Source organism: Centruroides sculpturatus, unplaced genomic scaffold (assembly GCF_000671375.1).
Source record: "Centruroides sculpturatus isolate CEXI.00-Female unplaced genomic scaffold, Cexi_2.0 scaffold3, whole genome shotgun sequence".
NCBI classification, from domain to species: Eukaryota; Metazoa; Arthropoda; class Arachnida; order Scorpiones; family Buthidae; genus Centruroides; species Centruroides sculpturatus.
The window spans coordinates 661,795-689,080 of NW_019384366.1; the positions used below are offsets into that span (position 1 = coordinate 661,795).

Consider the following 27,286-nt stretch of genomic DNA (forward strand, 5'->3'; position numbering starts at 1 on the left):
GGTAGCTTACGTTTATATTCTAAAATGACTTTTATATATTATTAAAGGTATTAAAATATTGAATTAAAAGTTTCTTTTTTATAACAATATTTAAATATGTCTTAAAACTTAATTTATACATTAAATTTTATATTTAGAAAGTTTGTTAAATAGTTTATTTGGATTTTATTTCATGTTTTATATGGATTTTATGGATTTTTTTGCAAGAGAATTTGTCGAATTTTTGAATTGTTATTTTTTATAAATCTATACTTTGAAGAAGAATTTCTATTTTATCAATTGGAATATTTCTAAAAAGTTTTCAATATGTTTGCAAAAATATCTCATTTAAAACTACTGATTTTTAATTGATAATAATCAGATAAATGCCGAAACTCCTTTCATGATAAATGAAATTCTTGTAATTTCGTAATGTTTAAAACATTTTCTAAGAAACAGGAGAAGATAATCACATTTAGGTATTTAAACATTCCGCATCAAAAGAGGTCAAGTCGTGACAAAGAATAATGAAAATAAATGATTCATTATTATTACTAATTAATTAAACTCAATAGTTTAAATATAGAGAAAGATAATCATATAATTCTCTTAAAGTATTAAACATTATTATTAATAAAATTTAATCTTAAAAGTTAAGAAAAATTCGATTATATTTCTGATAGATTTTCGCAGATAGATATGCTAGTGATCTATAAACTAATGTTTATATATGGTGTTGAGTAAACGTGAGTTTACGTTTAGGTATGTCGCAAGAATAAAATATAGATTTTTCTCCCATAGGAGTAAGAAGGAAAGGGCTATGTATGTTTTGTTATTTCTAAATAAAAGTAACATTTTAAGAGAAAAACATTATTAAATATGAAAATTACTTGTATAAGTTTCAAAAATATCAGTCAGCATTATTACGTATATATATATATAATATTTTTAAAAAATTGTGTTTTTATCGCATATTTGTTGCTTATCCTTTTTTTCTATCAACAGAAATAGTGATATTTTGGAGATTAACCTTTTTATTCTTTATAGATGTAATAATAGTAACGTAATAGCTTCGTCATCATTTCGTAACAATAAAGAAATGATGATTTGTAAGGGTACATAATAGAAATATAACGTAATAATGATATAAATTTACTCGGATAGAATACAGGATAATGGTAGGGGATTTTCGTCCAATATGGCAACAAAATAGCTATAATAAAGAAAAGTAAAATTTGATCTAGAATTTTCTTCTTGAAAAAAATACGTGAAAAATACTAGCGATTCTTAAAATTTTCAATTCTAGTTTCACTTCGTAGAACATGATCTTTGAAGTTTCTGTCTTTGTAATAGTTTAAAATTATATCTCAAGGCTTGAACAGGATTGGAATTTTTATAAGTTTTTTTTGTCTTGCTGTATGTCTTTCCACTTCTCTTTGAATAAAGTAAAAATTGAGTTGTGAAATAACGGAAATCAACAAATACTTCACTGTACTTTTTTCCTCTTCTTCACATATTCTATAGTGTTGATATTTCTAACAAGTGTTTACAGCTTTTTGATGATTTACATTCATTTCTAGTTTTTCTAAACTAAGTTTTTTAAAAATATATATATTAAATTAGAAAAATTTATATTATATTCGATTTAGTTTTGTTACTGCATAAAAATTTCCTCAACTTCAGCTTTTAAATAAAACTTAGGTTTAAAAAAATTGTATTGAAGAAGGAAAAAAAAAAGAAAATACCCCTTAGTTATATATGTAATACTACTTTGTAAACATGTATTTTTTTAGGATTTTATCTGTGTAAGATGCGATACATTTTTTTAAAAATTAATGCGATAGAATTAAATAAAAAGAGGAAAAAAATTAAAATTAGATAAAAATAATTAAGGATGATAAAACAAGAATTTTTATAAATTTTATTTCCAAAACAAACAGAAACAATCTGGATTTGATAATTTTAAGATCATTAATAACAGATAATTAGTTTCTTAAATATAAGTATTTTTTTATAAAGAAAACCACGCGTAATATCTCGAATATCATGACAAGAAAAACAAAAATTTGTTAAAAAGATAAATAGCAATTTAGTTACAATTAATAACATGCTTATTTAATTGGAACTGTGTAATTATAGAAACGACATTGGAATTTAAATTCTATGCCAAAAAAATCGAGTTAAATCAAGATAAATTACATAACTCGCTTGAATCAAATAGATGTAAACTAAGCTTGTTCTTATTTTTAGTATAAGAAAATACTGAAAAGCTGAGTTCTTTATTCAAGAAAGCAAGATAATTCTATAATAGTTGAATTGTTAGATATATAAAATGAAGACTATTTATCATCATTTTCAATAAAATATATTTCTAGAATTTAAAAATAAAATTTTAGAAAATTGCATTTATAGATAGAATTTTTATTGAAAATAATTTCCGCTATAAGAAACATTATAGTCATACACAGTGTATGTTAAAAATATTTTGTATTCACATTTAGAAAGTAAAATTTAACTAGTTATATTAGCAAATAAGATTGACATATAAAACGCAATCTAATTTTTTTAAAAATAAAAATTTGGCGTTGATAATTAGCTAATTGAAAATGAAAATTTTGCTATTTTTACTCTTAAATTTATTTTTTATTGATTTACAGTAGAGCATCGATTATCCGACTCAATTGGGGACTCAGGTTGATCGGATAACCGAAAAGAATGAAAAAATACATTATTAGTATAGTATATTAGCATATTAGTATATCCCATATAATTAGTATATTAGTATATCGCTATTAACATACTTCACGTTGAATTTTCATCGATGTTAAGCGTAACAAATTTTTTTAAAAATAATAATCGTATCTATTGTATCGTTAAAAATTATTTTTAAATTATTTTATTGCTCACAAAACAAACAATCACTCATAATTAGAAAATTAAATCTCGTTTAAATACTGGCCTCCCTTCAATGGTCGAGCCGTTAATGCCAGCTAAAACACGCAAAAATTTAACAAAAATAATATTAAAGTAGCCAAGACATAGCCAAATATTGTAATGCTACATCACTAGCGGACATTTGAAATTTGCCTACTAGAACGGTCGGTTAACTGATGTGACGGTTAATCGGGGGTCGGATAATCGATGCTCTACTGTAGTTTACTAATCTTTTAATTCTTCTAATATTTGATTAATTAATTATTTACAAAATTTTAAATTTATGAACAACTTAGAACATTTTTTTAATTGTATATAAAATTATAATTAATTAGATTGTTCATAATTTAATTTATAATTATTGTAACTTTTTACATACATATTAATAAAGATATTTTGATATTAGTATATCAAAGTTGAAAAAGACGATATTATTTTACAGAAAATAAATACATGGTACTGTTATCCGGAGAATTATTACTACATGAAACAGTCGAATCCTATGGAACGTCAAGTTTCCATTGCAAGACACGTCATCATTTGACAGGCGAATATTCGGTTAGCACTACTTCCGGGAAAATTGTCGTGACAGGTATTTGAATTTCACTTTTCACTGGAATGTCATTCATATAGCATACTTCCTTCAGCTCTTATTCTAACTCAGCTTTTTTTTTCGCGAAAACAAAAAATTACTTTAAGATCTTTCATGGTCTTAGAAAGAAACTCCAGTTTAATTTACTTATATATTTTATATAATCTATCAATAAATATATCTCAACAGAAATTTTAAATATAATATTTTTTCAATGTATTTGCATTTTTAGAACCACATACTTCCACATTACCCAGAGTGACGTTTAACTTATCTCAACTTCGAGTAACTCAAGGAGAAACAGCGCAGCTTCCATGTGTAGCACAAAGCTATCCTGCACCAACCTATAAGTGAGAAATATAGAAAATAAACTTCTAAAAAATGTTAACTAAAGATAATATTAAATTATTTAAAGTTAATAAACAGTTATTATATTTCTTTAATATAAATAGATAATATTGGTAAGAATATATTGTCTGTATGTATTATTTGTGGCTAAGAATGCAAAGAAATATTAATACATTAAAAAATAAATTTGTAATTAATATTTTCTTTTTCTAGTTTAGGAATTTAAAATTATGTTTTAATATTTAAAATAATGAACAATTTTTATCTGAAATTATAACAAATTTTAAATGATTTAAAATGTAATTAAATATGATTATATATCAATTATTTAAAATAATGTAAATAAATAGAATAAAAGTGCACTCTAAAATCGTAAAAAATTTGTATATTAAATATTTAATATAAGCTTTCATTATTTCATGAATTTTCGTATTCATACAAGTAAACAATTTAAATATTAATATGAATTCAAATAAAAATTCAGCTTCTCTTTTCTGTGTAAAGATGGATGAAAGAAGTCAGATCCACCTTAAGTCAAATAGTAGAAGGGAAACGTATTTGGATATCTCATGGAGTCTTGACAATTAAAAAAACAAAAATGGAAGACAGCGGAAAATTCGTTTGTATTGTCAAAAATAGCGCCGGTGAAAACAGAGCTGAAACTAATCTCATTGTCTCTGGTAAGGATCCATGTATACCATCAACTTTAATTTTAATTCTGCAAAACTTCCCTGCACATTCTCTTGTGATTTATATTGTTTAACTTTATCCTATTTGTTTTCTAAAGGTTATTTTTAGTCTTCTTTAATCACTTTTTTTCTTAATTGTAAATCATATAAATATATTTTAGCCAATTAAAAACATTTAAATTAATAGTAGAAGAAAAATTGCATTTAAATTTAAAGATTTTATACAATTATAATAAAATTTTTACTGTTTTTATTTTTCACAAACCATTCAATTAAATTATACACATAGAATACATTTATTTAAATAAAGAAATTTTAAAAATGAAAATATCAAACTTTGTTTTAAAAATTAATTTCTCTTCTAAATTACCAATTTGATTTATTTCGAATCATAATATAAGCTGTTAATGTTTTATTATAACCATAAATAGTAAAGGAGTGGTCGAATAATTCGAGTAATTATCGTTAGCGAGGAAATAATTATATTTTTAATATTGTAAAGAGATATATTTATAGTTTTTCTGTCTTGAATAATTGCCTAACTTTTTAATAAATGATATAATTTAGACATTCATATCTTTATGAAAGATAATCTTTGAATAATTTTAAATTAAAGAAACTATAAAGAGTTTAAATTCAAGAAAAATTGTTTTATTTGCTCCACGAAGATTGTTTGAAATTGCTTCTTATAAAATGAAAGTCAAAGAGAAATTCGAATTATAGGGAATTGAATTACTCCTGGATCTTATTTTTTTTTCTTCCTTTGCTATACTTGAAATTTTCAACCTGTTACTCATGTTCTTGATTATATTCTAGTCTATATTTTTGTTGTCTGAATTCTTTTCTATCTGAATAAAACCAATTTAAAAGTTAAATTATTATCTGAGAATTCGTTAGCTGTACTGAACACTTAAATTTAATTTTTAATAACAAATTTTAATAGATAAAAGTTAATTATCAACATACATAATTGCAATAGAAGAATCCAAGTTTCATATATATAAATAAAAATCAATGATTAAAGGAAACTGATAATAACAATTACGAACATAATATTAATTGCTATAAAATTTAATAAAAATTACTTAAGATGATGATATAATTTTAATTAGTGCCTGTTTTGTGTATTAGCCTATAACCTGAATATAATTATTATAACAAAATATAATCATAATTATAATTACTAAATGGATAATATTGAGTAAAAGAAAAGAAAATATTTATCATATGTTATTCTTTTATTTATGTCTTATCCACAATAGTTGTTTTGATATTAATGATGACAAACAATGAAACTTACCACCTGCTATCAATTTTCGACGAGAGACTTTTACTTGATTAGATCTATCTATAGGTTGCCAAATAACATCTATCCATTGAGACATAGGAATTCTGTATCCACTACTAACAAGTATTCATCTCTCTGCTTTCTAGATGCCATCAACTTTTTGGAAACCACACCCTAAGATTATGAATGATCCTTTTCTTTACTTTCATCGTTCATATCAAATAAGGGGACAATTTACTGAATACCTCTACAATCTTATAAAGAAAGGTTAAGTCACAAGGATCATCTAACCCACAGGTGTATAGTAATGGCAGACATCATTGCCTACCCTAAGTCTACAAGTCGGATATTATTTATTATATTACATTTGTCAATATGTTAGAGTTGTGATAGAATAATAAATTTTATTGTTCATTTTTTTAATTTTAATTAAAATTTGTGTATTCTACGAATAATTTTTAACAGATTAATAATTTTTTATGAGGAACAATAAGTAAATTATTTCGTTTTTTTTAATTTTCTATTCTTGCATATTGAATTGTTTAATACTTTTATCATTTTTTATAAGTTAATTTTCGTTTTGTAGATTAGAAATTTTTTTTTAATTTTTGATTTTCTTGGTAGCAAAAAATCAGAATTACTAGAATAGAAAAATTATTAACAGAAATCACGCAAAGATAACATGAAATAAATATCTTTTCATTTACTTAAACAATGGATAGAACTGACAAAATGTCATTTGGAATGTAAAGAATTCAATAAATAATATGTAATTTAAAAAAGAAATGGAAAAAATTTTTACTTAGATATGTGTGATGAAACTTGTTGAACTGTAAGAATTCCAGTCATCAATATTTTCTTCCATTATTTTTTGTTTTATTTAAAAAATTCAGTATTTGTTAGCAGCATCACTATTATTTTACCTGTACAAAATAATAAAAAAATGATGGTTGTTAAAATGTTGTTGTTTATCATCTGAGAAATTAAAATAATCCTGATTTTAATTATAATTTCTAATATAAAATGTAATTAAAATAATTAGGATTTAAAAATTAGCTTGACAAAATAAGCGATCACAGAAATTGAATGCTTACTGTTGATCAGTTTATACTGTTTAAAGTATTTTCGTATAAGCAACGATGGATTAAAGTTACGATCTAAAATGAGGATTTGGCTAATTAAATTCTCGCGTCATTTGTTCTTTAGATTGATTTTACTGAAAAATATTCTAAAATAAATTTCAAATGGCAATTTTATTCCCTTCGACGACGTCGTTATTGACATTAAAACTAATTAATGTACGATAAAAGGATGTCAAGTAAGTGCATTTTGAAGTCGACAGTGACAATAATTAAAGGAATAACTTTAAAAAACTCTATAAATAATGAATGAAATTTCAAAGAAAGCGAATTTGTGTCATTTATATCTAAAAAAATATCTGAGAAAATATTCGCAGTCGCTCATAAGCTGTTTTGTATTTATGATAAGCTAAATTCATTTTAATATTAAGATATTTACTTTGGATATAGATAAAAATAAATTGAGAAATATATTTTATATAAGATAAAAAGTAAGCTTAATTAATTTATAAGTAGGAAAATAGATTTTTAAATCTCAAAATAATATAAATCTGTCTCTTAATAAGCTATAATCATATAAATTAATCTTCTTAAAAGCTTATTTACTTATTTTTTTAGTTAAAATTGTTTTTAAATTAAAATTATTATTCATAAAATCTATTAAAAGAACTTTCGGGATAAGCATTGTTATTATACATTATTAAATTTGAATTAGGTATGTCAGGAGAATTTAAATTATAATAATAACTCTTAATCAGTATACAAATATTAGATATGTATTGATTTGTTGTTCATTTATTTTTATCATTATCAATATTAAATTGTATATAATTAGATTTTCATTTTTATCTCAATTATATTCATTTATTTTTTAAATTTCAGCTCCTCTAACGGCATACATTTATCCTTCGATGCTCGTTATCGATATCGGCAGACAAGCCACATTTAACTGCACAGTAACAGGTTATCCCATCCATACGGTAGTTTGGAAAAAGGACGAGAAACTTCTATCCCCTAGTTCTAGGATAAAATTTCCAACTAAAAACATATTACATATAGAAGCAGTGAGTAGAGATGACAAAGGAATGTATCAATGTTTTGTTTATAGTGATCAAGATTCCGCTCAAGCAACGGCAGAACTTAGTATTGGAGGCACGTAATGTTTAAAAACTTCCTAAAGCCTAAGAGAAAAAATGAAATAAGTATAAACAGTAATGGAAAAACTAAGTTGTGTGCTAAATATATATATATATATATATATAAAATAAAAACTTGAAAGTTTATTTAAGCTATTTTTTTCTCACTAAATAAATTTTAAATATTATTTATTAAATTTTTTAGATGTAGCACCGTATTTATTCTCGACCTTCAGTGAAAAAGTATCAAAACCAACAGAACACGTTACCTTAAAATGTTCTGCTTCGGGTAACCCATTGCCAACGGTAAGATGGATTGTGGATGGAGTACCAGTCAGTCCATCTTCCAGAATATCAGTGGGAGATTATGTTATACCTCAGGGTCAAGTGGTCAGCTATATCAACATCAGCGACGTTAGAGTAGAAGATGGAGGTGAATACCAATGTGAAGCATCAAATGACGTAGGAAGTATAGGACATAAGGCAAGACTTAACGTACACGGACCACCATTTGTCAGGCCATTGAGAAACCATTCTGTTGTATCTGGGGAAGACCTAATCCTCAGATGTCCTTACGGAGGTTATCCTATAGAAAGCATTACGTGGGAAAGAGGTTATGATTATTTTATATTTATTTATTTGTCATTAGTTTAAATTATTTATTTTTAAAATTATTGATGAAAACGAATTAATTTTGTTAAAAAATAAAATAATTAAAACAATTTTATAATTCATTTAATCTCTAACTTATGCTTGATGAAAATGTAAAATAAATAATTATTAATTAAGTTATTATTTTTCTAAGTATATAGTTTTTTTAAGTATATTATTACACTAAATAATTTTAGGTTTACTATTTAAAATTTTACTAAATAAGAAATGAATTATCTATTATCGATAGTTATTTAATGTTATTTACAAGTTATAATTATTAAATATTTAGTAATTCTGTAAAAAAAGTGTTATCTTCCTGGAAAATATTAAAGTACAACTCCTTAAAACTTTAAGTAGTTATATTAGTAGCTTATATTTTAATAAAATATAATAATTATCCCTTGAGAATATACGTATATTTTACAAAGAAAACCAGTACATAAATCCGGTAAGAATGAGAATGTTGCGGAGAAGTTCTGACACGAAAAGCTACGTCGACCTTAATGTTGTTATCAGATGACAGTAATCATTATGCAGATTCAGCACAAGTGAAGTGATCAATGCTCTTTCGTTCATACTAACTCGTGCTCTATCCATTATCGCCAAAACTTTACCTGGACTCAAGTATTCCATTATATAGATTGATGTTTTCATGAATCTAATAATCTGTATCTGTGACTTGCCTCTTCAGAGCTTCAACTGACAGAGAAGACATATTATGCGGATAATCTCCCTAATAACACAATATATTACAAATAAAGCATGATTCTTTTACACATAAACTAAACATTTATTATCGACTATTAGTCTTATCTGTAATCAAAAATAGGTTGGTTGTACAAGCAGAAAATGGTAAAACAGCGTTTAAACTTTCAATCAAATCAGACCGAAATGCTAAAGGCAATATAAATTGAAGGATTGTATTATTATTGGCTAACCGCATATGCAGCCGCTATTTCAATTAAGCAACTAATCATAGTAACCAATATTCCATTAAGGCACATGGCTGCAGGAATTCCACATAATTAGATCTGGTTGCGTGCGTTCTGGACAAATTCTGGTTACAATTAAATTGATGGCAATGAAGTATAATATTTAGACATCTTTCAATAATTATATTTTCTTATGAGAGTTGTCTTGAGGAATTAATTTAAGAATTTAGTGAATTTACTAATTTATTTTGTTAAATGATGTTTGCAGGAATATCCACAAAATTGAATTAAGTAATTAGTGTTATAATTTGTAATTTCTTATTTATTCTTTATAGGTGGAATAGTTTTGCCTTTAAATCGGAGACAAAATATTGATAGTAAAGGAACTTTCATTCTTCGAAACGTGCAAAGAGCTCCTGATGAAGGAGAATACACTTGTGTTGTTAGAAATGCTGTTGGACAATCAGCAAGTGGGACGACTTATATATCAGTTGTTGGTAAGTTATTTATATTTTTAAATAAAATATTACTATAAAAATCAATGTCATAATGTTTCTTATAAATTATATAAATTAGAATAAAAATAATCTAAATGTTTTTCTCTTCAAAACTTTTTATATCAATCAATTTATCTGTATTATGACTTGTTGCTAGGACGTTTATCATGAAAATACTGAAAGTAAATCGAAAAGAAACCAATTACTTTTTTAAAGATATATAATCATTTTATTTATTACAAACATTTACATAAAATGATTTTAAAAAGACATTACGAACAATCATACGTTTTTAGGTGAATTTAAGATGCTTCTTGAAATCAAATTCATGCTTACGGATTACAAAGTGTGAAATTTTAAAAAGAAAAGTTCTCTAGCGAGTATTATGAAATTCTTTAGTAGCTGGTAACATTACAGGTCTTATCCAAACAGAGTAAAACATCAAATTTTGATTCTTCTGATTAGAATTTCCTATCACAATTTATATACCTCGAGAATGCATCTAACTCTTACAAAGACCTATTCAATACAAATCTAAAGTGAAGGTATAGTTGAAAGCAAGTGTAAAACGAATACGTAGCCGGCAGCAACACATCAAACATCTACAAACATTTACTCGGAATTGATGTAGTCTTCTCTTTTCTGATTAAATCTCTCCTGTACTATTGTTGGCTCTAGACGACGTGGGAATATACGCAGATACAGAAATGATTGATTGTTTCGTATTCCTAGCCAAAGATATTTTTTCTTCACTTAATCTGTATTCTGGAAGCAAGAAGAATTAATCATATTACAAGAAAGACAACATTGATGTATAGATCACTCGGTGATATATTAATCTTCACATTTCTATTTTTTCTTTACATTATTACACACGATTAGTAGCCCAACATATTAACTACGTATATTAATCTACCCTCATTGTGAATAATAAATCGAATTTAATTATTCATTTTGTAAATAGACGCAAATAAATAAATAAAAAAATGTTGTTATTAATTATAGTCTTCGTTAATGAGATAGTAAGTCGATACAAATTTATCTGTATGATTTATATATGTTGTAAACATTAGAATTTTAGAAAAATTGATAGATTTATATTATATCATTTTCAGTGTCTCCTGTGATAGATGCTCATTATTTTCCCGAGAACGTGTCAGCAGATGAAGGATCAAGAGCTAAACTAATATGTAGCACTACGACAGGAGATCCTCCAATAAAATATCAGTGGCTACACGATGGAACTGTAGTTACATCAAAAGATGATGTTTCAGTAGAAACACTCGAAGATTCTTCTATCATTATATTTCGTCGAGTTACCTCCAAACATAGAGGTTATTATACTTGTTTGGCTTCAAATTCTGCAGCATCTTCAAATAGGACAACTCAATTTATTGTAAATGGTAAGCTGCTTTACTGTAATTCAATTTTTAAAATCAGTTTCAGTATTGGAATTTTGATAAACTAGACATTTTTATAATTAGTTTTATTACTCTTACAAACAAATTTACTTTCTAAACTTGCTAAATAAGCTACACTTTTCTATATTAAATTTTATTTTCTTCAAGTCAGTAAAATTGACCAGAATGTATTGAAATGCTATGTCTAATATCTTAAAATATATTAAAAAATTAAAATTTTTGTTTATTTATAAGCTGAATATTATGCTTAATTCTTAAATTTAAGATGAAAAAATACTTTTAAAATTTTATTCTTATTATTAAGTCATTTATATAATAATAATGATATCATGTTGAAGTTTTTAATTCATTAATTAAAAATAAACACTTGAAAATGTATTTTTATATAAAAAATAATATAAAATTGCTCTCGAAAAGTTTACAATATATAATAAATAATTTATATTTATTTTTGTAATAAATATTGATTAAATTATATTTACATACAGTACATAATATACAGATTATTATTTAATAATAATTCTAAAACTTTAAATTCATTAAATTTATTTATAAATATGTATTGAAAATACACATTTGTTATTAAGTTTAGAAAAATTTTGACTGTTTAAATATATTTAAGTTGTTTGTAAAAGTCATTTATCAAACTTTTTTTCATATTCTGATTGAAATCCCAAATTCTTGGATTTCATATGATATTATTACAACAAAAAAGCAATTTCTTTCACATCAAACTTCATTTTTTTATAAAGATCTTTACATTAGAAATGAAAAACAGAATTTAAATTTTATGAATGAAAAAAGTTTTTTTTTTCATTCGAACATTGACTATTAACTGTAAACGTAGGTAAATTAGGAGATAAGACTACTTTATTTGGATATCAGTTAAATTACAGAGTATATTCTCGATATTATAGAGAGAATTATCTGAAATCATTGTCAATGATAGTAGACAATTTACAGAACAATACAATTGAAAGCGAAGACAGCAGATTTGGTAGAATAAATCTTTTCTTCGTTTCATATAGCCTAAATTCTTTATGCGTAAATATTAAACTTTATAAAAATTCATACAACTAAACTTATTCTTTAAATTCAGTAGCATAAGTGGTATAAATATTGGCTATAGTTATCCAAACAATGCCACAATTAGACTAATGTAAAGGTAAACAAGCATAGGTTTGAATAATTCGACATATAAAGCTGGTCAGATTTAAAGCTTGACTGAACAAAAATTATTCAGTTGTAGATTAATGCATTGCTTAAAATTTATCTAACTATTTCAGATATATTTCAGTGATCTTTTGTCATTAAATGATATAAACTACGCGCAAATTATAATGGGTTAATCATTATTTATTTCTGATGAGGAAAAGTGTATATAACAATTAAATGTAACATCAGTATATTAAAGGTTTAAAAACAATTAAATGTAACATCAGTATATTAATTTTCAAATTATATTTTATATTTTACGTTTATCAGTTAAATTTTGAAAATATTTTCAGCAATTTTAACAGAAAATACAGTAATTTCAGATAAAGAATATAACATATTTTAGTACAATAATGTGTTAACATTAAATACGTCGTTATAAATAATAGTATTTTTGCAGAAGTAATTATTAAAAAAAAATTAGTTAAATTATCCGCATTGTTCAATATTTGACATTATTATTATATTTTTTCAACGAAGACAAAGGCAGCGGTATAAATGTAGTAATTATCATTAAGGAATATTTTTCAGATTTACAAAAGTTTGTTTTAATGCATCTTTCAGTTCGAAGAAATATTTTAAACACCTTTTGTTATAATATTTATAAATAGCGAATTATTTCTTTATGTTGTTTCATATTTTCAAAATATTACGTAATAGTATTATCATTACATAAAACAGTAGTCATAAATCATATCGCATTAAAACTGGAGCATGATGACTATAATTATTTAATATCAAAATAATATATTAGGGGCAGATAATCAGGATCATTTGATCTGAATCCTGGGCATAAAAGAATACCAAAATTTAGTCCTTATGTAAAAAAATATGACTTGAAAAATTTATATAAAGTTTTCTTTCATATATGATAAATAAATCCACTTTTATTTACTTTATTGATTTTATTCATTTATTTTGATAGCTTTCGAAGAGAGATGGGATAATACCATAATATATAGAAACAATTGTATATACGTCATTATTTTATATTTATTTTTATACATTTTGTTCAGGGTCATCCGTACATTGGGGCACTTTGGGCATATGTCTGCTTTTCGTCTGTGTTTCTCTTTTCTAATTCCCAAAGGTGCCCAAATTCCATTATTGACAAAAACAGAAAATTCATGAATTAGACTATTCTGCAAATATAAAAGAAACTAATGAACTACATTTGTTCATTGTCTCATGCAATTTCGTTGTATGTTGAACAAAACCTGCCCTTGAAAACAAGAAACGTTCCTTGTTTTCAAGGCCAAGTTAACCCGGATTGCAGTCAGTGTCACCTTGTGGGAGCACTGACCGACGTTTAATTATACTGTAGTTTGAAGCTTCTTGCATAATGCATGATGCCCTTTTTTATAGTTTGTTCCTCCTTATGCCAGCATAACTGATTATGCTTATTTTTCTGCAATAATCAATATATAAATTTATATCTTTTTAAATAATTCAAGTTAATCATTAAAGTATTCACCACATTTTAAAAATATTACTATAAATCTATATGATGTTTTAAATATTACATATTTAATAATTACTCTTACTAACTTTCACTTCAAACGTTACATTTAAACATAAATACATTATCATTATTTATTTATTTCTTAAAAGAGAAGTGGATAAAGATCCACTTCTCTTTTAAGAAATTTTATTTAATTTGTTATTTTTTAAATAACAAATTAAATAAAATTTAAAATATTAAATTTATCAAAATATTTGTTAAAGTCAAAAAAGGTCAAACNGGGCCATAAGTATTATTATATATACTTGTGGCCCAAAACTCCTTGACTTCTTCCAATGCGGCCCAGAGAAACAAAAAGGTTGGACACCCCTGGTGTAGATACTCTCAAAGCATAGAAAGTATCTCTAAAAGGAAATCCTTTTTCCTATTTCCCTTTTAAAATTTTTCTTGGTTTACTGTTTAACATAAGGATAATTAGAATAAGTGAGCTAAAATATTATTAAAAAAAACTGAATAATAACAACAAACAAAATGACATTTGTGTTCACCGTTCCATTGTCCTGTTTACAGGATACATTCTAACATTTAGACATTAAGACAACGTATAAAACAGAACAATAAAATTGAAAATATATATTAAAAAAAACTGAATAATAACAACAAACAAAATGACATTTGTGTTCACCGTTCCATTGTCCTGTTTACAGGATACATTCTAACATTTACGCATTAAAGAAAATGTGAAACTCGATCGTCTGTTTTGATGTGATGAAAAAATCTTTACCGACAATTTTCGGAAAGAAAAATTTGAATCTCCTTAATATCTTCTCTTTTTTTCCTTATTCTTGCATTATCAAATATATTAAAGTAAGAGAAAAGAGAAATTGGATTTAACTCTTAAAACTTCAGTTTAAACTAATTTAGAATTGTAAATAGAAGGCGAATAATATGCAGGATAACTGTCTATGTTTAAATCAAATTACATAATTTAATTATTTAATAATTATAACAGACAAATAATCCATTTTTAGGTCTTCGATTAATGGATATTCCTTACTAAAAAATATTTTAAGTAAATTCTCCAACAAAAGAACAACAAAAAGTCCACATAATTTTTAAAAGATTTAAAATCATGTATGTATATATATAAATATGATGCTACGAAATGATTTCCTGTAGTCAAATGGAAAGTTGAAAATGTTAGTATTTGACGGCAGAAATCACTGAAGCAAATTTCCTTCGCTATCCAACATTTCGAATTGATTTACATTCTGAGTACGCTTCCAAGAAGTTTTGTCTGTCAGAACACTGGTCTTAAGTTCTACCTTGCTGATCAAATCGTTTCAATAAAATTTAAACTTTCGCAAGATTTATTTCTACATTTATTGTTCATATTTCTTTTATTTTATTGCATGAATACATATTTTTAAGTAGCAAATCTTTCTTACAAAATAAATTATATGCATTACTTATTACTGTACGTAATTAAATATGTACATTTATTTTATAAATTTTAAGAGGGTTATTAATTATTTTTCTCGTTTAGAGTGATAATAATTATAAGTTTATTAACTAAAATAGAAAAGTTATTGTTAAAGTTCAAATGAGATGTATAAAAAGAAAAATGAATATTATATTTAGGTTATGACAAAGTGTTATCTCTTAGTAAATATTCCATTGTATTATATACAATGTTAGGTTAATTTAAGACTTAAGTTTATTAAATATGATGGATAACTTTTGTCTTCTTTTACCTCATAAAGTGAGAGATTGTTTTCAGTATGTAAACAGAAGCAAGGACCCTTCTATTATGAGTACAATATAAGTTTCTATCAAAGCAAATATAAAAGGAATATTTCTTTATATTATAATTTAATCTGAGAAAATACAATGTAAAATTCGTTTTGAGATTCGAAAACATAATCCAATGCTTTATTACACTAAATTGATATACTTTACAATGTTATATATTATTAAATTTACGTTTTAAATTTAATGCCAGATGTGTAATGCAAGTTTTATTAAATTTGAAATATGCTTCTACTATAGAAAAAATAAAATAATACGCTTACTAAATATGTATTGTAAAAAATCTACTTTTTTCCAATTGTATTTTGATAAAAATAATAAATAAAAAAAATAAAAAAATACTTTTAAAATATTCTTTATCTTCGGAAAAAAAATAAGATATAACTGCTTGAAAATTATATTTAAAATATATTTACATAAAAGAATGATATTTTTATTTACTTTCAGAATTTTAAACGCATCGGATGAAAATATTATATTTACATATTTAATTTATGTTACAGTTCCACCCAAGTGGATAATTGAACCAAAAAATACTTCGGATGTTCTAGGAAATACGGTTCTTATAGATTGCTCTGCAACAGGATTTCCAATTCCTGCTATTACGTGGAGAAAAGCAAGAGGTATATTTATTATCTTACAATTATAAATATAAATGAGATTTTATATTAAAAACATATATATTCGTTTAGGTAATATCCCGAGTGACTTTACGTATTTGTATACGAGTTCTCGAATTANATTTAAATTCGAAAGACATTTATTTTTGTTTAACTTTTCGTGTCTTTTCTTTTTTCTAATCCACGCAGATTTGTCCTAACTTGAGCATTTTCTATAATTATAAATTAATTTACTTGCATAAATTAACAAACCAAAAATATTCTTTGCAAATAAGAATATTTTAAAGTATTTATTTATAAGAATCTTGTTACTTGGGGAATACTTTCTAAGTTTTATAAGGAAAAAACAAATAAAAAATATGTGTTATTCACTATTAATTTCTTTGTTTGCTAAAATATATAAATATTTACATTTAATAATAAATTTATTAAAATTCTCTTTTAAAATTTAATGGTAAATTAACTTACAATTGTGATGTTTATTTTATTTAATCTATTAAGAAACAATATAATAAAGTTGTATAAATTACTTGATTTAATCTTAATTAATTATTAGAAAATGAATACTTTTTCTACTGTTTATGTACTCTATCAATCATTTGAGAATTAAAAGAAAAGTTATTTTGAGGGGAAATGCTTCAAAATTGTATTTGCTAATACTAACATGTTTAAATCTGCTTACAACACACATTATTAAAGATTACATTACAAAACATGGATAAATATTAAAGGTCTTCGTAAGCTTAAGGGCACATTTCTGGAAAAATTAAATGCCATATTTTAACCAAAAATTTCATTCGAAGAAGAATATGGAATCCACTTAAAATTCAAAATTATTTTAAACTGGCAAATGAAAGATAATGATGTGTTTCCAATAAAGAGAAAAGCTTCTTCTACTTACATTTAGTAGCCATCTGCATCAGCTACACTTCTATCGCCTAAAGGAAGAATCGTTAAGAATAATTAATTACATTTCCATTTCTGAAAGCTTGAGGGACTTGAAAATGGTATCTCTTGGCACTGTACTTAATGCCTTAGTTGACTGTCTGTCGTATGGTAAGTGTTGTGATCAGAGAAGGGATATCGATCATTCGTTTAATGTGGAACAGATTAGATACATATTCAAAGAGAATTTTCTCTTTATCTTTCAAACTTTAACGTATACGATATGACTGATATCATTCAAAAATTAAATTTGCATCAACCTTCTAAGTTACTCGATAAGTGCGGTTTGGCGTGAGCAATCAAAGCTAATATAATTTTTAATTTGCAGTTTATCAGTTTTCAATTAGAATAATTTACAGCAAATAATAATGTTCATAATTTTCATAAATTTGTTAATTCCCTGATACATTTCTCATTTTCATCAAGATGTACAGTACTTCCTAATGAAATTATACTGTGCATATAAATAGTATAATGATAATTATAAATAATTTTATATATTGATTGATATTTATTCGTATATTCACTATAGTTCCACCCAGATTTGACATTAATTATCGTAGCCACACTGTTAGAACGGCTAGTGATGCAGTTTTGAAATGTACTGTCAAAGGAGAACCTCCTCTGTCAATGGAATGGCAAAAAAACAAAGAAACTTTGAAAATAGAAAAAGGAAACAGGTAACTTAAATAATTAAATAAAATTACTTCTGAAGTTATTATTTAATTAGGCCTATATTTAACTGCATACTTTTCAAAGTGTATTGTTGTATTGAACTAATCATACGGTAGTTAAGAATACATTTAATACCATTTACTTGGAGTGTAATAAATATATCAATATATATGAGACTAATATTATAAGAAATATTGAAAAAAAATTAGAAAATGGCATGCATACTTCCATTTAAATTAATGATGATAGATCCAGATATCAAGTAAAGACTGCAAAAGTGAGATTAATATGAATCTATAACATGTAATGAGAATTATTATGCAACACTTAGCAAGAAAAATCACTATAAAAATTTAAATATGTATATTGGAAAAGCCTTTTTAATCAGGAGCAATTTTAAATTGACTTTTGCAGTTATGTAAATCGTTTGTACTTTAACAGGTAAATATTTACGAACACTTCTATTATTAAATTGACTTTTACATTCGTTTTATTGCAGTTTCTTTCTTATAATATTACTAAAATCAAGTAATTTTATATTGCATACTGTTAATCTATCTCGATATATTTCATTCATATACCATCAATTCTCGATATAGCACTGTTATAAATAGTGCTATTTCCATATAGCGACAACGATTTCTTGTATACTTGTTTTCTACTTAAACCCTCCAGTATCTATGAATTACTGAGAATACAATTTTGCTTTGCAAACCATATCACCAGCATAAAATCACATAAATTAGTAATAACTTAAACTTAGGCAATCTTATTTCTATACATTATTTTGATTATTTGAAATGTCAACACTTCAGTTTGGTGCCAATTTCGGAGCGAAAAAATGGTGGCGATAAATCGAAGTTTAACTTAATCTCCCGAATTGCATTTCAAATGGCTCTGTATGTTGTTTTTATTTTCATTTGATAAAAATTATTGAAAGTTGGTTAGGCATTAACATAATTTAATTTTACTACTCGATGGTAATTCGAACTTCTAATAAAAACCCTTTTAAAAATTTCGAATTTATCAGAATATATTCAATTAAATATTTTCTTTCATTATTCTGAAATCCTTTAACGAAGAAGCAAATACAGTTAACTTTTTTATATATTTTTCACATGAAAGGAATTTTTCCTTATAGCTTTAAAGTATTTTTCTGTGCGAATGACTTTAAAGTATTTTAAAATAATTGAAGAAAGTTGGAATATTTATAGAAAAACTTTTTCATATAAATAAGGTAGAAAATAATATTTATAATATGTACTCACCACAGCATTCTTATGCTATAAATAAGTTTATATACCGAAAAAAATAAGCAGATAAAAGTTCCTTTATAATGAACTCCATTATCAATTTTCTATTTACTGTATATTTACTTTAAAAATATTTTTCTATCCATTTACAATACTAAAATACTTTTAAATAAAGTCAAGTTTTACAAGAATGAATTAAAAAAAACTATAAATAAAAAAATCATTTACATCATTTTTTAGTCTTTAAATAAAATGTATATCAAGAAAAAAATAAAGAGAATAGAATTTTCATTATAGGTTTTTAAAATTAGTGATTTGATAAATTTTAAATCCAATAATTCATGCTTTTCCATAATATCCAGTATCATCATTCATCACAATAATTACAATTTATCTCGCAACATCAACTGATATTTAAAGTAAAAAAAAGCCAACAAAAATAATTATAGTTTCGTGTTATAATGCGAAACTGATAAATTTATTTTGGAAATTTGAGTTTTTTTATTAAAAAAAACCCTGCAAAACAAATCTAAAAGTAAATTGCTTCTGCGTGAAAGCTTTATAAAAGCTGCGTTATAAAATAAAAAATTTCACTAACATGTTGCAAAATCTTACAATTGTATAAAATTTAAGTTAAGCAAGAATATACTTCTTTCTTTAAAAAATGCAAATTTTTGTCATCTAAAGTAAAAATCTCAGTTACTTAAGATAATGTAAAGAAATGTAAAGTGTCTGTTAAGTAGATAAACAAGAATTTCATTAAGAAAATGGACTGATAAAATAAATTTACAATCCAAATATTGCATAATGAAACGAATATTTCGAGAATTCGTCTAAATTGCAAATTATTGAAATCGATATAGTAAGAAAAAAAATCGAAATAAAATCGTCTAGAAATTAAAGTTAAGCATGAATGATTAAATATATAATTTTTGAAACGCTTTGAAATTTGTAGAAATGATTGATTAAAATCTTCGTTCCATTTATTGTCGAATTTGTTACAGCTTATAGTTCATTGTCAATCTAGTGATTAATCAGTTTAATTCATTTCTCACTTTCACAATTGATCCGCTTTAATTTTAATTCATCATACGCAAACAAGAATCTCTAAAACTTTGTAAAATCAATTTCTAAGTGAATAAAACTAGAATTTTTGTTTTTATTTAAGATATTTGATTAAACAAGAAACCGATAAAGAGAAAACTACTTCTGAACTTACCATCAAATCAACCTCCAGGCAAGATACAGGATTATACACTTGTATAGCTAAGAATAAATTTGGTGTTGACGATACGAATATTCAATTAGTTATTCAAGGTAAGAAGAAATAAATTTTCAAATATTTAATTATTTTTGATTAAATTCTCATTTTAAACTTTATATATATTAATATAAAAGTTTTGTTTACGTCTGAATTACAGATGTACCAGATGCACCATTGAATTTATCTGTCACGAACATAACTAGTCGCACTATTTCCTTACAATGGGAAATACCTTTCAATGGGAATAGTCCAATAACGGGTAATTTGGTGCAGTTTAAGACAGTATCAGGTAAATTAGCAGTTATCAATTCAAAATACAATTATTTTGAATATCAATTAACATTTAATTTTGCGTATTTTTTAAACATGCAATGCATGTTAATGTTGTAATTACGAAAGAAACATGGATTGTTTTAAAATTGAAAATATATTATGATATACAATATAAGTCTGAATAACTTCTTCAAAATATTCTGATTCCTCGGGGGGATTTAGTTTTATTTATTTATTTATTTTTGAAAATTTTCCTTCGTCAAGAAAATAAGAAAAAACGACGAAATGACAAAGTTTTTTCGTATAAGAAGAATTCCCTAAGCAGATATATAACTTCAAAATATCTTATTAAAATATCCAAAGCTACATATTTCGAATGTTTTTTTTCTTCTTATATATAAATCTAAGATATATAAAATATCCAAATATATTATACTATCAAATTATTATTGAAAATATTTGGAATGTTTCATATATTTTGTATTTCTTTAAAGAAGAAACGAAGAATCTTGAAATATATAATTTGTTAAAAGAATTTGGCTATATATTAATGTAGTATTTCGACATGTAAATGTTTATTTTTAGAAAATTTATGCAAGTTCTACAGCTCACAATAAAGAGCATTTTACTAGAAATTTAATGCAGCTCACGAAAAATATGTTTAAAAAATTGATGTTTACATTAAGATTCATTAAATCATTATTAAAATTATTTTTGATTTAAATATTATCTAAAAATTACATTAAAAATACTTAGTTTTTGAATATATTTAGAGTGCTAATCCTGCTTTAAAATCGCCAAAAAAATCCTTAATATGTTAATTTAAAACTCCCGAGTATTTAAACTTTCAATTCTTTACATTTAAAATTAAACTTATACAACTTCAATCTATTATTTAAACAAATCTTATTAAATTTAACTCAACTTCTTTTTTATATTAAAAGTAATTCAAATATAAGTTTAATTACTAAAGTCGCTCGTCTGTGTGCAATTTTGAAACTGAAAATTTCTAATTTTTTTCTCCTTATTTTTTAGAGAGAACGAATTATATAAATCATATAATCTCATTTAAAATTGAATTCTTTTTTCTTGGTTTTGTTAAAATAAAGTTTCACCAAGTTAAAAGAAAAGTCATTTGTTTTTATGTCCAGCTTTACACTTTATAATTTGGACCTTAAAACTTTTTATCAACTTTGCTATCGGGGAAAAGTGACTTATCTCTCCCTTGCCAGAGGGACACTATTGACGACTACATCCTTTTTATCTTAATTACCTTGTCACTTCAGTGACTGCTTCTGCTAGCAAACGGCTTTTATTGAACTCAGCTATCTCCCCCGATACCTTTATAAAACATCATAGCAAAGGCTAAGATTTTATGAATAGATCAAAAAAAAGGTAAATTTTCTCAAATGAAATCAAATTTACTACATTTAATCATTAAAATATATCACATTAGCAATAGCGAAAACTATTTTATAATAATACTATATTCTAAATCGCAGACAATCTATGCAATGTCACTAGATGACGAAACGTTCACACTTACGAGATGGCTCTACGTTATTATTATTTTTTTAAATTTAGATATTTTTAAGTGATAAAAAATTTATTGATTTTATTCTACTGCTAATAGATTTATTCAATATTATAATTCTATAAAATAATAATAGTTTATGTTGCTAGAAAATTGGGAGAATCCGACAGTACAAACGATCGTGACTGGATCCGAAACGAGTGCTCTACTTCGGTCATTGACGCCTGTTACATCTTACACGATTCGAGTCATTACTGAAAATGTTTTAGGTCGAAGTGATCCAAGCGATATGATTAATGTGACGACAGAAGAAGAGGGTAAGAAAACTGTTTCTAGATGACAAATATCGTGAGGTTGGCCTTATTTGGATTGCGGATTAAGATTGAGGTTGTCTTGTTAAATGAATCTCGTTGATGGATGGTTTAATCTTCAAAATGTATGCCAGCAATAGACGATTCATACAAATCACCACTTACAAAATACAAACACATTTTTTTCCCTTCAACATTCAATAATCCATAATTTATAAAATTCTTTTCGGTATGTATTCTATGATTTTTAAATTATCGAACGTAAAGAGAACAACATCGATTCGTTTTCCACTAATTTCTTTTGTTTTTATCACTTCAACAGATGATTCATTTACTTGGATAACATCATCTTCAGGATCATTATTTTTGTATATCAGGCGCTAATTAGAAATTAATATCAAAACTCCATTTATATGTCAAAGAAATGATTTATAACTAAAATCTTACAATATATATTTTTTTTCCTATATAAACGATTTATTTTATAAAATAATAATGTTATCATCAGAAGTGTTCTTATCACAAGAGGATTATTCAATAATTCTTCATAAATTGACAAAAAAAAGGAATATTTTAGAGATTTTTATTCGTCTCACTCTTCTATTTATTCGTCTTTTTAATGAAAAATGAATAAGAATAATCAATTTAACTGTCGTCTAAAGAAAGATTTTTCTTTAGAAAAAAAAGACACTTTTTAATAACTATTGAGCGGCTTATCAATAAGTTAGGAAATTTTTATATATATATATAAATTCATTTTTACTCATTTAAAAGCAATTTCAGACACTAATTGGGAATTTTATATTTTCATCTTTAAATTACTTATACATTATTGTCTGTCAGAACTGATGAATAAAAAATAAAAATTATTCATTCGTAACCACTTTCTTCTAATGGCAAAAATCTATTTTAAAGTATTACGCTTATTATCTAAATTATAATAATTTATAACATAATTATTACGTTATAAATTAATATCTAGCAAATTCATAATTTAAACCTAAATTATTATATTACGCTTAAAATAGATTTTTCCTATTTATAGCAATACCATTTATTTATTTTATATATATTATTTTAAGCTCCTGCTGGCCCACCAATTGGAATTTTAGTTCATTCTACAGGAGCTCAATCATTAAAAGTGACTTGGAAGGTATTATTATTATTATTATTATACGCATATTTTACACTATATTTAATAAATACCTTATCGTTTCAATGAAAGTATGTAAAATTAATTTTTTAAATTAATAATTAGCCTCCGAAAGAGGAATCTCGACATGGAAAGATAAAAGGTTACTATGTAGGTTACAAAATAATCGACAGTTCAGATTCTCATCAGTACAAACACGTCGAAATGTCAGAAGATGCTGAACAACAATCAACTTACTTGACAAATCTTCGTCCCTTCACTAAATACGCTGTCGTTGTTCAAGCTTATAATAAGATTGGCCCTGGACCTAGATCTGATGAAGTCGTGGGCATGACACTAGAAACGGGTAATTTTGACAGTCTTACATTATTTTTTTTTAACAAATTACTCTACATTAATGTAAAAACAAGAATGAAATTAATAAACTGTGTTTCTATGAAGCACCTCCAACATCACCACTTCTAACTGCAATGTCATCGACAACAAATTCAGTAGAAGTTCAATGGGAAAAGGATTCTAAAGATAAGTCGACTATTACAGGTAAAATACGAAACAATTAATAGAATTTAGTCAAATCATTGAAAACATAATTGATGATTAATATAGTAATGATTAATACTTTAAGTGATGATAATTGTCATTAATTCAAATAATATAGTCAATATTACAACTAATTAACTTTGTAACTTGTTAAGTATGTTAATTAATATTTATTCTAAGTGTAAATATGTGATATAGTGTAATTAACTAGATATTAGATACCTAAGCTACTAGTAAATTAGTAGTAAACTATGTTGTACTATGTCAACGTGTTAGATAACCACTTTACTACGATTGCCAGTTTGTCACATAGTTACAAATTAACGAGTATAGTTAATTATTTAATTCATTAATAAATAATAACATATTAACTAGTTAATATTATATACATTGTAATTATACTAACTATGCTTACAAAACGATTACAGTGCGTAATTTATGTACAGTACACGAATGGAGGAAACTTGTACGCCTAGTTATGTTGTTTGTATACACGTATATATTCCCTAATTTACATTTGAGTTAATGATTTATATATTTTATACTTTTGAATTTTATCAATTTTTTTATAAAGATCCATTGGAGACATTTTTTAAAAATTCTGATATCAAATTTTATAAATTATTCTAAAAACTCTAAAGAACATTTATACGAAACATCATTGAAATGGGAATTATCTAAATTGAATACTCATTGTAAACGTAGAAGTAATAATAGTTTAAAACAAAAGTTTGACCCAGATTTTAAAATTTTTAGCATTTTCTGACCGATTTTATTTTATTAAAATATATATAATTTTTTATTCGGACAAAGATCATTAATGTCTCTATACTTTTTTCCATTATTGAGATTATTATTATTGAGAATCATTAAACACATCACTAGGAATCTATTTAACTTGAAAGTAAAGATAGCGACTGTAAAGAAGTGTGTCAATGTATGCGACGTCACAATCGGTAAAGAGAACAAACAGCAAGAGTTTTCTTTCTTTATTTATACTTTCTATTGAAGTTATTTTTATAAAGATTGCCGTTTGTTTTTATCTATCTTCGAAACTTTCAATGAGGTTGGATAAATTCCAGATCATTTCTATACAGTGTTACAGCAACTGGATCGCTGCCTGTTTCACAAAAGATAAATTGGATTGGATATTCAGATGAAAGATTTTGGCAAGTCCTTTCTAGCTTCTTCCTTTTTTATTTCTACCTCAGAAAAGGCTCTATTTATTAATATTCATTAATCAATGATGTCGAATAAGGTAGTTGATCTTTTGTTGTGTTTAGGTGCATTTCCTTTCAAGTGATGATGACGTATAGCGAGCGAACTTTTCACAGATATAAGTGCTATGTATGGTTATTGAATAGATGTATTGGCAGTCCTCCCAAACTGTCAGAAACAGTACAATGCCTGCACATGAAACCACACCTTCTTTACAGCACCACCACTTCATAGATTCATCATGAGATTCGATTCATTAAACATCTGATTTTAACATAATTTCTACAATTAATAGTTCCGTTTTGAATTGCGCATTCAATCGCATTACAATAAAAATTATATATCGAAAGAGCAACATTTTAAAACATAAAATAGTATTTTCTATCATCCAATAAATGTTTAAATGATAACGAAAATGTCCATTACGTATATATTTATATTTAAGAGGAGTTGGAAGAATTTTGTAAAAGTTCTGATAAAGTTTAACCATTATTTTGCATTATGTAAAAACTTACAAATGCAGAGAATGTCTCAAGCACGATATTTTCTTCAACAAAAGGAAATTCGAAACGTTGAAAGAACATTTTACATACGTTCGTATTTGTGTAAGAGTTCCGATTTAAGAAGAAAGGAAAAAATAAGATAAAATAAAATATATAAAATATTTAAATTATCGATCGACAGATTGAATGATTCACTGGTATTTGTAAATCGATAAAAATATTTCTAAAGAATATTATAAATATACGATACTTTTTAGTTACTAAAACGGAAAGAATGCTTTAAAAATTCTTTTCGTATCGATTACTCATAATATTTCATATGAACCGGATCACATCTTTCAAAAAAAAAATTTTTTTCCTCTTACTTTTTTTGTGTGTGTATTTCTTTACTTGAAAATAATTCTGTTAGAGGCAAAGATACATATATATCAAATATAATGTTCTGTATTTTAGAGTATATCCTTCACTATAAGACTGATGAGGGAGAATGGAAAAAGAAAAGTCTAAGCTCCGCTCTAGATCGTTATACTTTAGAAGGACTTCGTTGTGGTACCAATTACCATCTTTACATGACAGCGACCAATAGTGTAGGAACTGGAGAACCGAGCACTCCCGTGACCGTTAAAACAAAAGGATTTCGTAAGTGAGAGAAGCCTTTCATAAACATTCATAAATTCTTAATTAATACTTGAAGATATTAATATTAATTAATAATTAATTAAGTTCATAACCGAACGAAATTGTTATCATAAGACGAATTTTTATAAAAATTGATGTACATTGTTTACATAATTGAACATCGAAGAGAATTTTAAAAGCTCGACAAGTACTGTCGATATAAAGAGAAAAATATATCGATTAAAGTTGAAAAATTACCGATTGGGTTACAATATTTATCGATGGTATTTGTAAGTTTCGGTCCGTTATAATGTACCTTAGTGTCAAATGTTACCCATTCAATC

General features: G+C 25.1%; 1 protein-coding gene across 1 annotated transcript in view; it reads left to right on the forward strand.

The window, feature by feature from the left end:
* LOC111642532 (Down syndrome cell adhesion molecule homolog) overlaps positions 1-27,286 on the forward strand; it is a gene marked incomplete at its 5' end in the record, with an annotated part of 81,965 nt that overhangs the window by 36,631 nt on the left and 18,048 nt on the right. The window contains 18 exons of the mRNA XM_023388884.1: positions 3,356-3,505; positions 3,738-3,855; positions 4,358-4,533; positions 7,792-8,061; positions 8,251-8,658; positions 9,967-10,128; positions 11,244-11,531; positions 16,539-16,658; positions 16,728-16,749; positions 17,644-17,711; positions 18,133-18,280; positions 20,697-20,845; positions 20,950-21,081; positions 22,749-22,916; positions 23,993-24,063; positions 24,169-24,409; positions 24,505-24,603; positions 26,778-26,963. Coding sequence (XP_023244652.1) covers positions 3,356-3,505; positions 3,738-3,855; positions 4,358-4,533; positions 7,792-8,061; positions 8,251-8,658; positions 9,967-10,128; positions 11,244-11,531; positions 16,539-16,658; positions 16,728-16,749; positions 17,644-17,711; positions 18,133-18,280; positions 20,697-20,845; positions 20,950-21,081; positions 22,749-22,916; positions 23,993-24,063; positions 24,169-24,409; positions 24,505-24,603; positions 26,778-26,963 — 2,976 coding nt within the window. The remainder of the gene's footprint in view (positions 1-3,355; positions 3,506-3,737; positions 3,856-4,357; positions 4,534-7,791; positions 8,062-8,250; positions 8,659-9,966; positions 10,129-11,243; positions 11,532-16,538; positions 16,659-16,727; positions 16,750-17,643; positions 17,712-18,132; positions 18,281-20,696; positions 20,846-20,949; positions 21,082-22,748; positions 22,917-23,992; positions 24,064-24,168; positions 24,410-24,504; positions 24,604-26,777; positions 26,964-27,286) is intronic.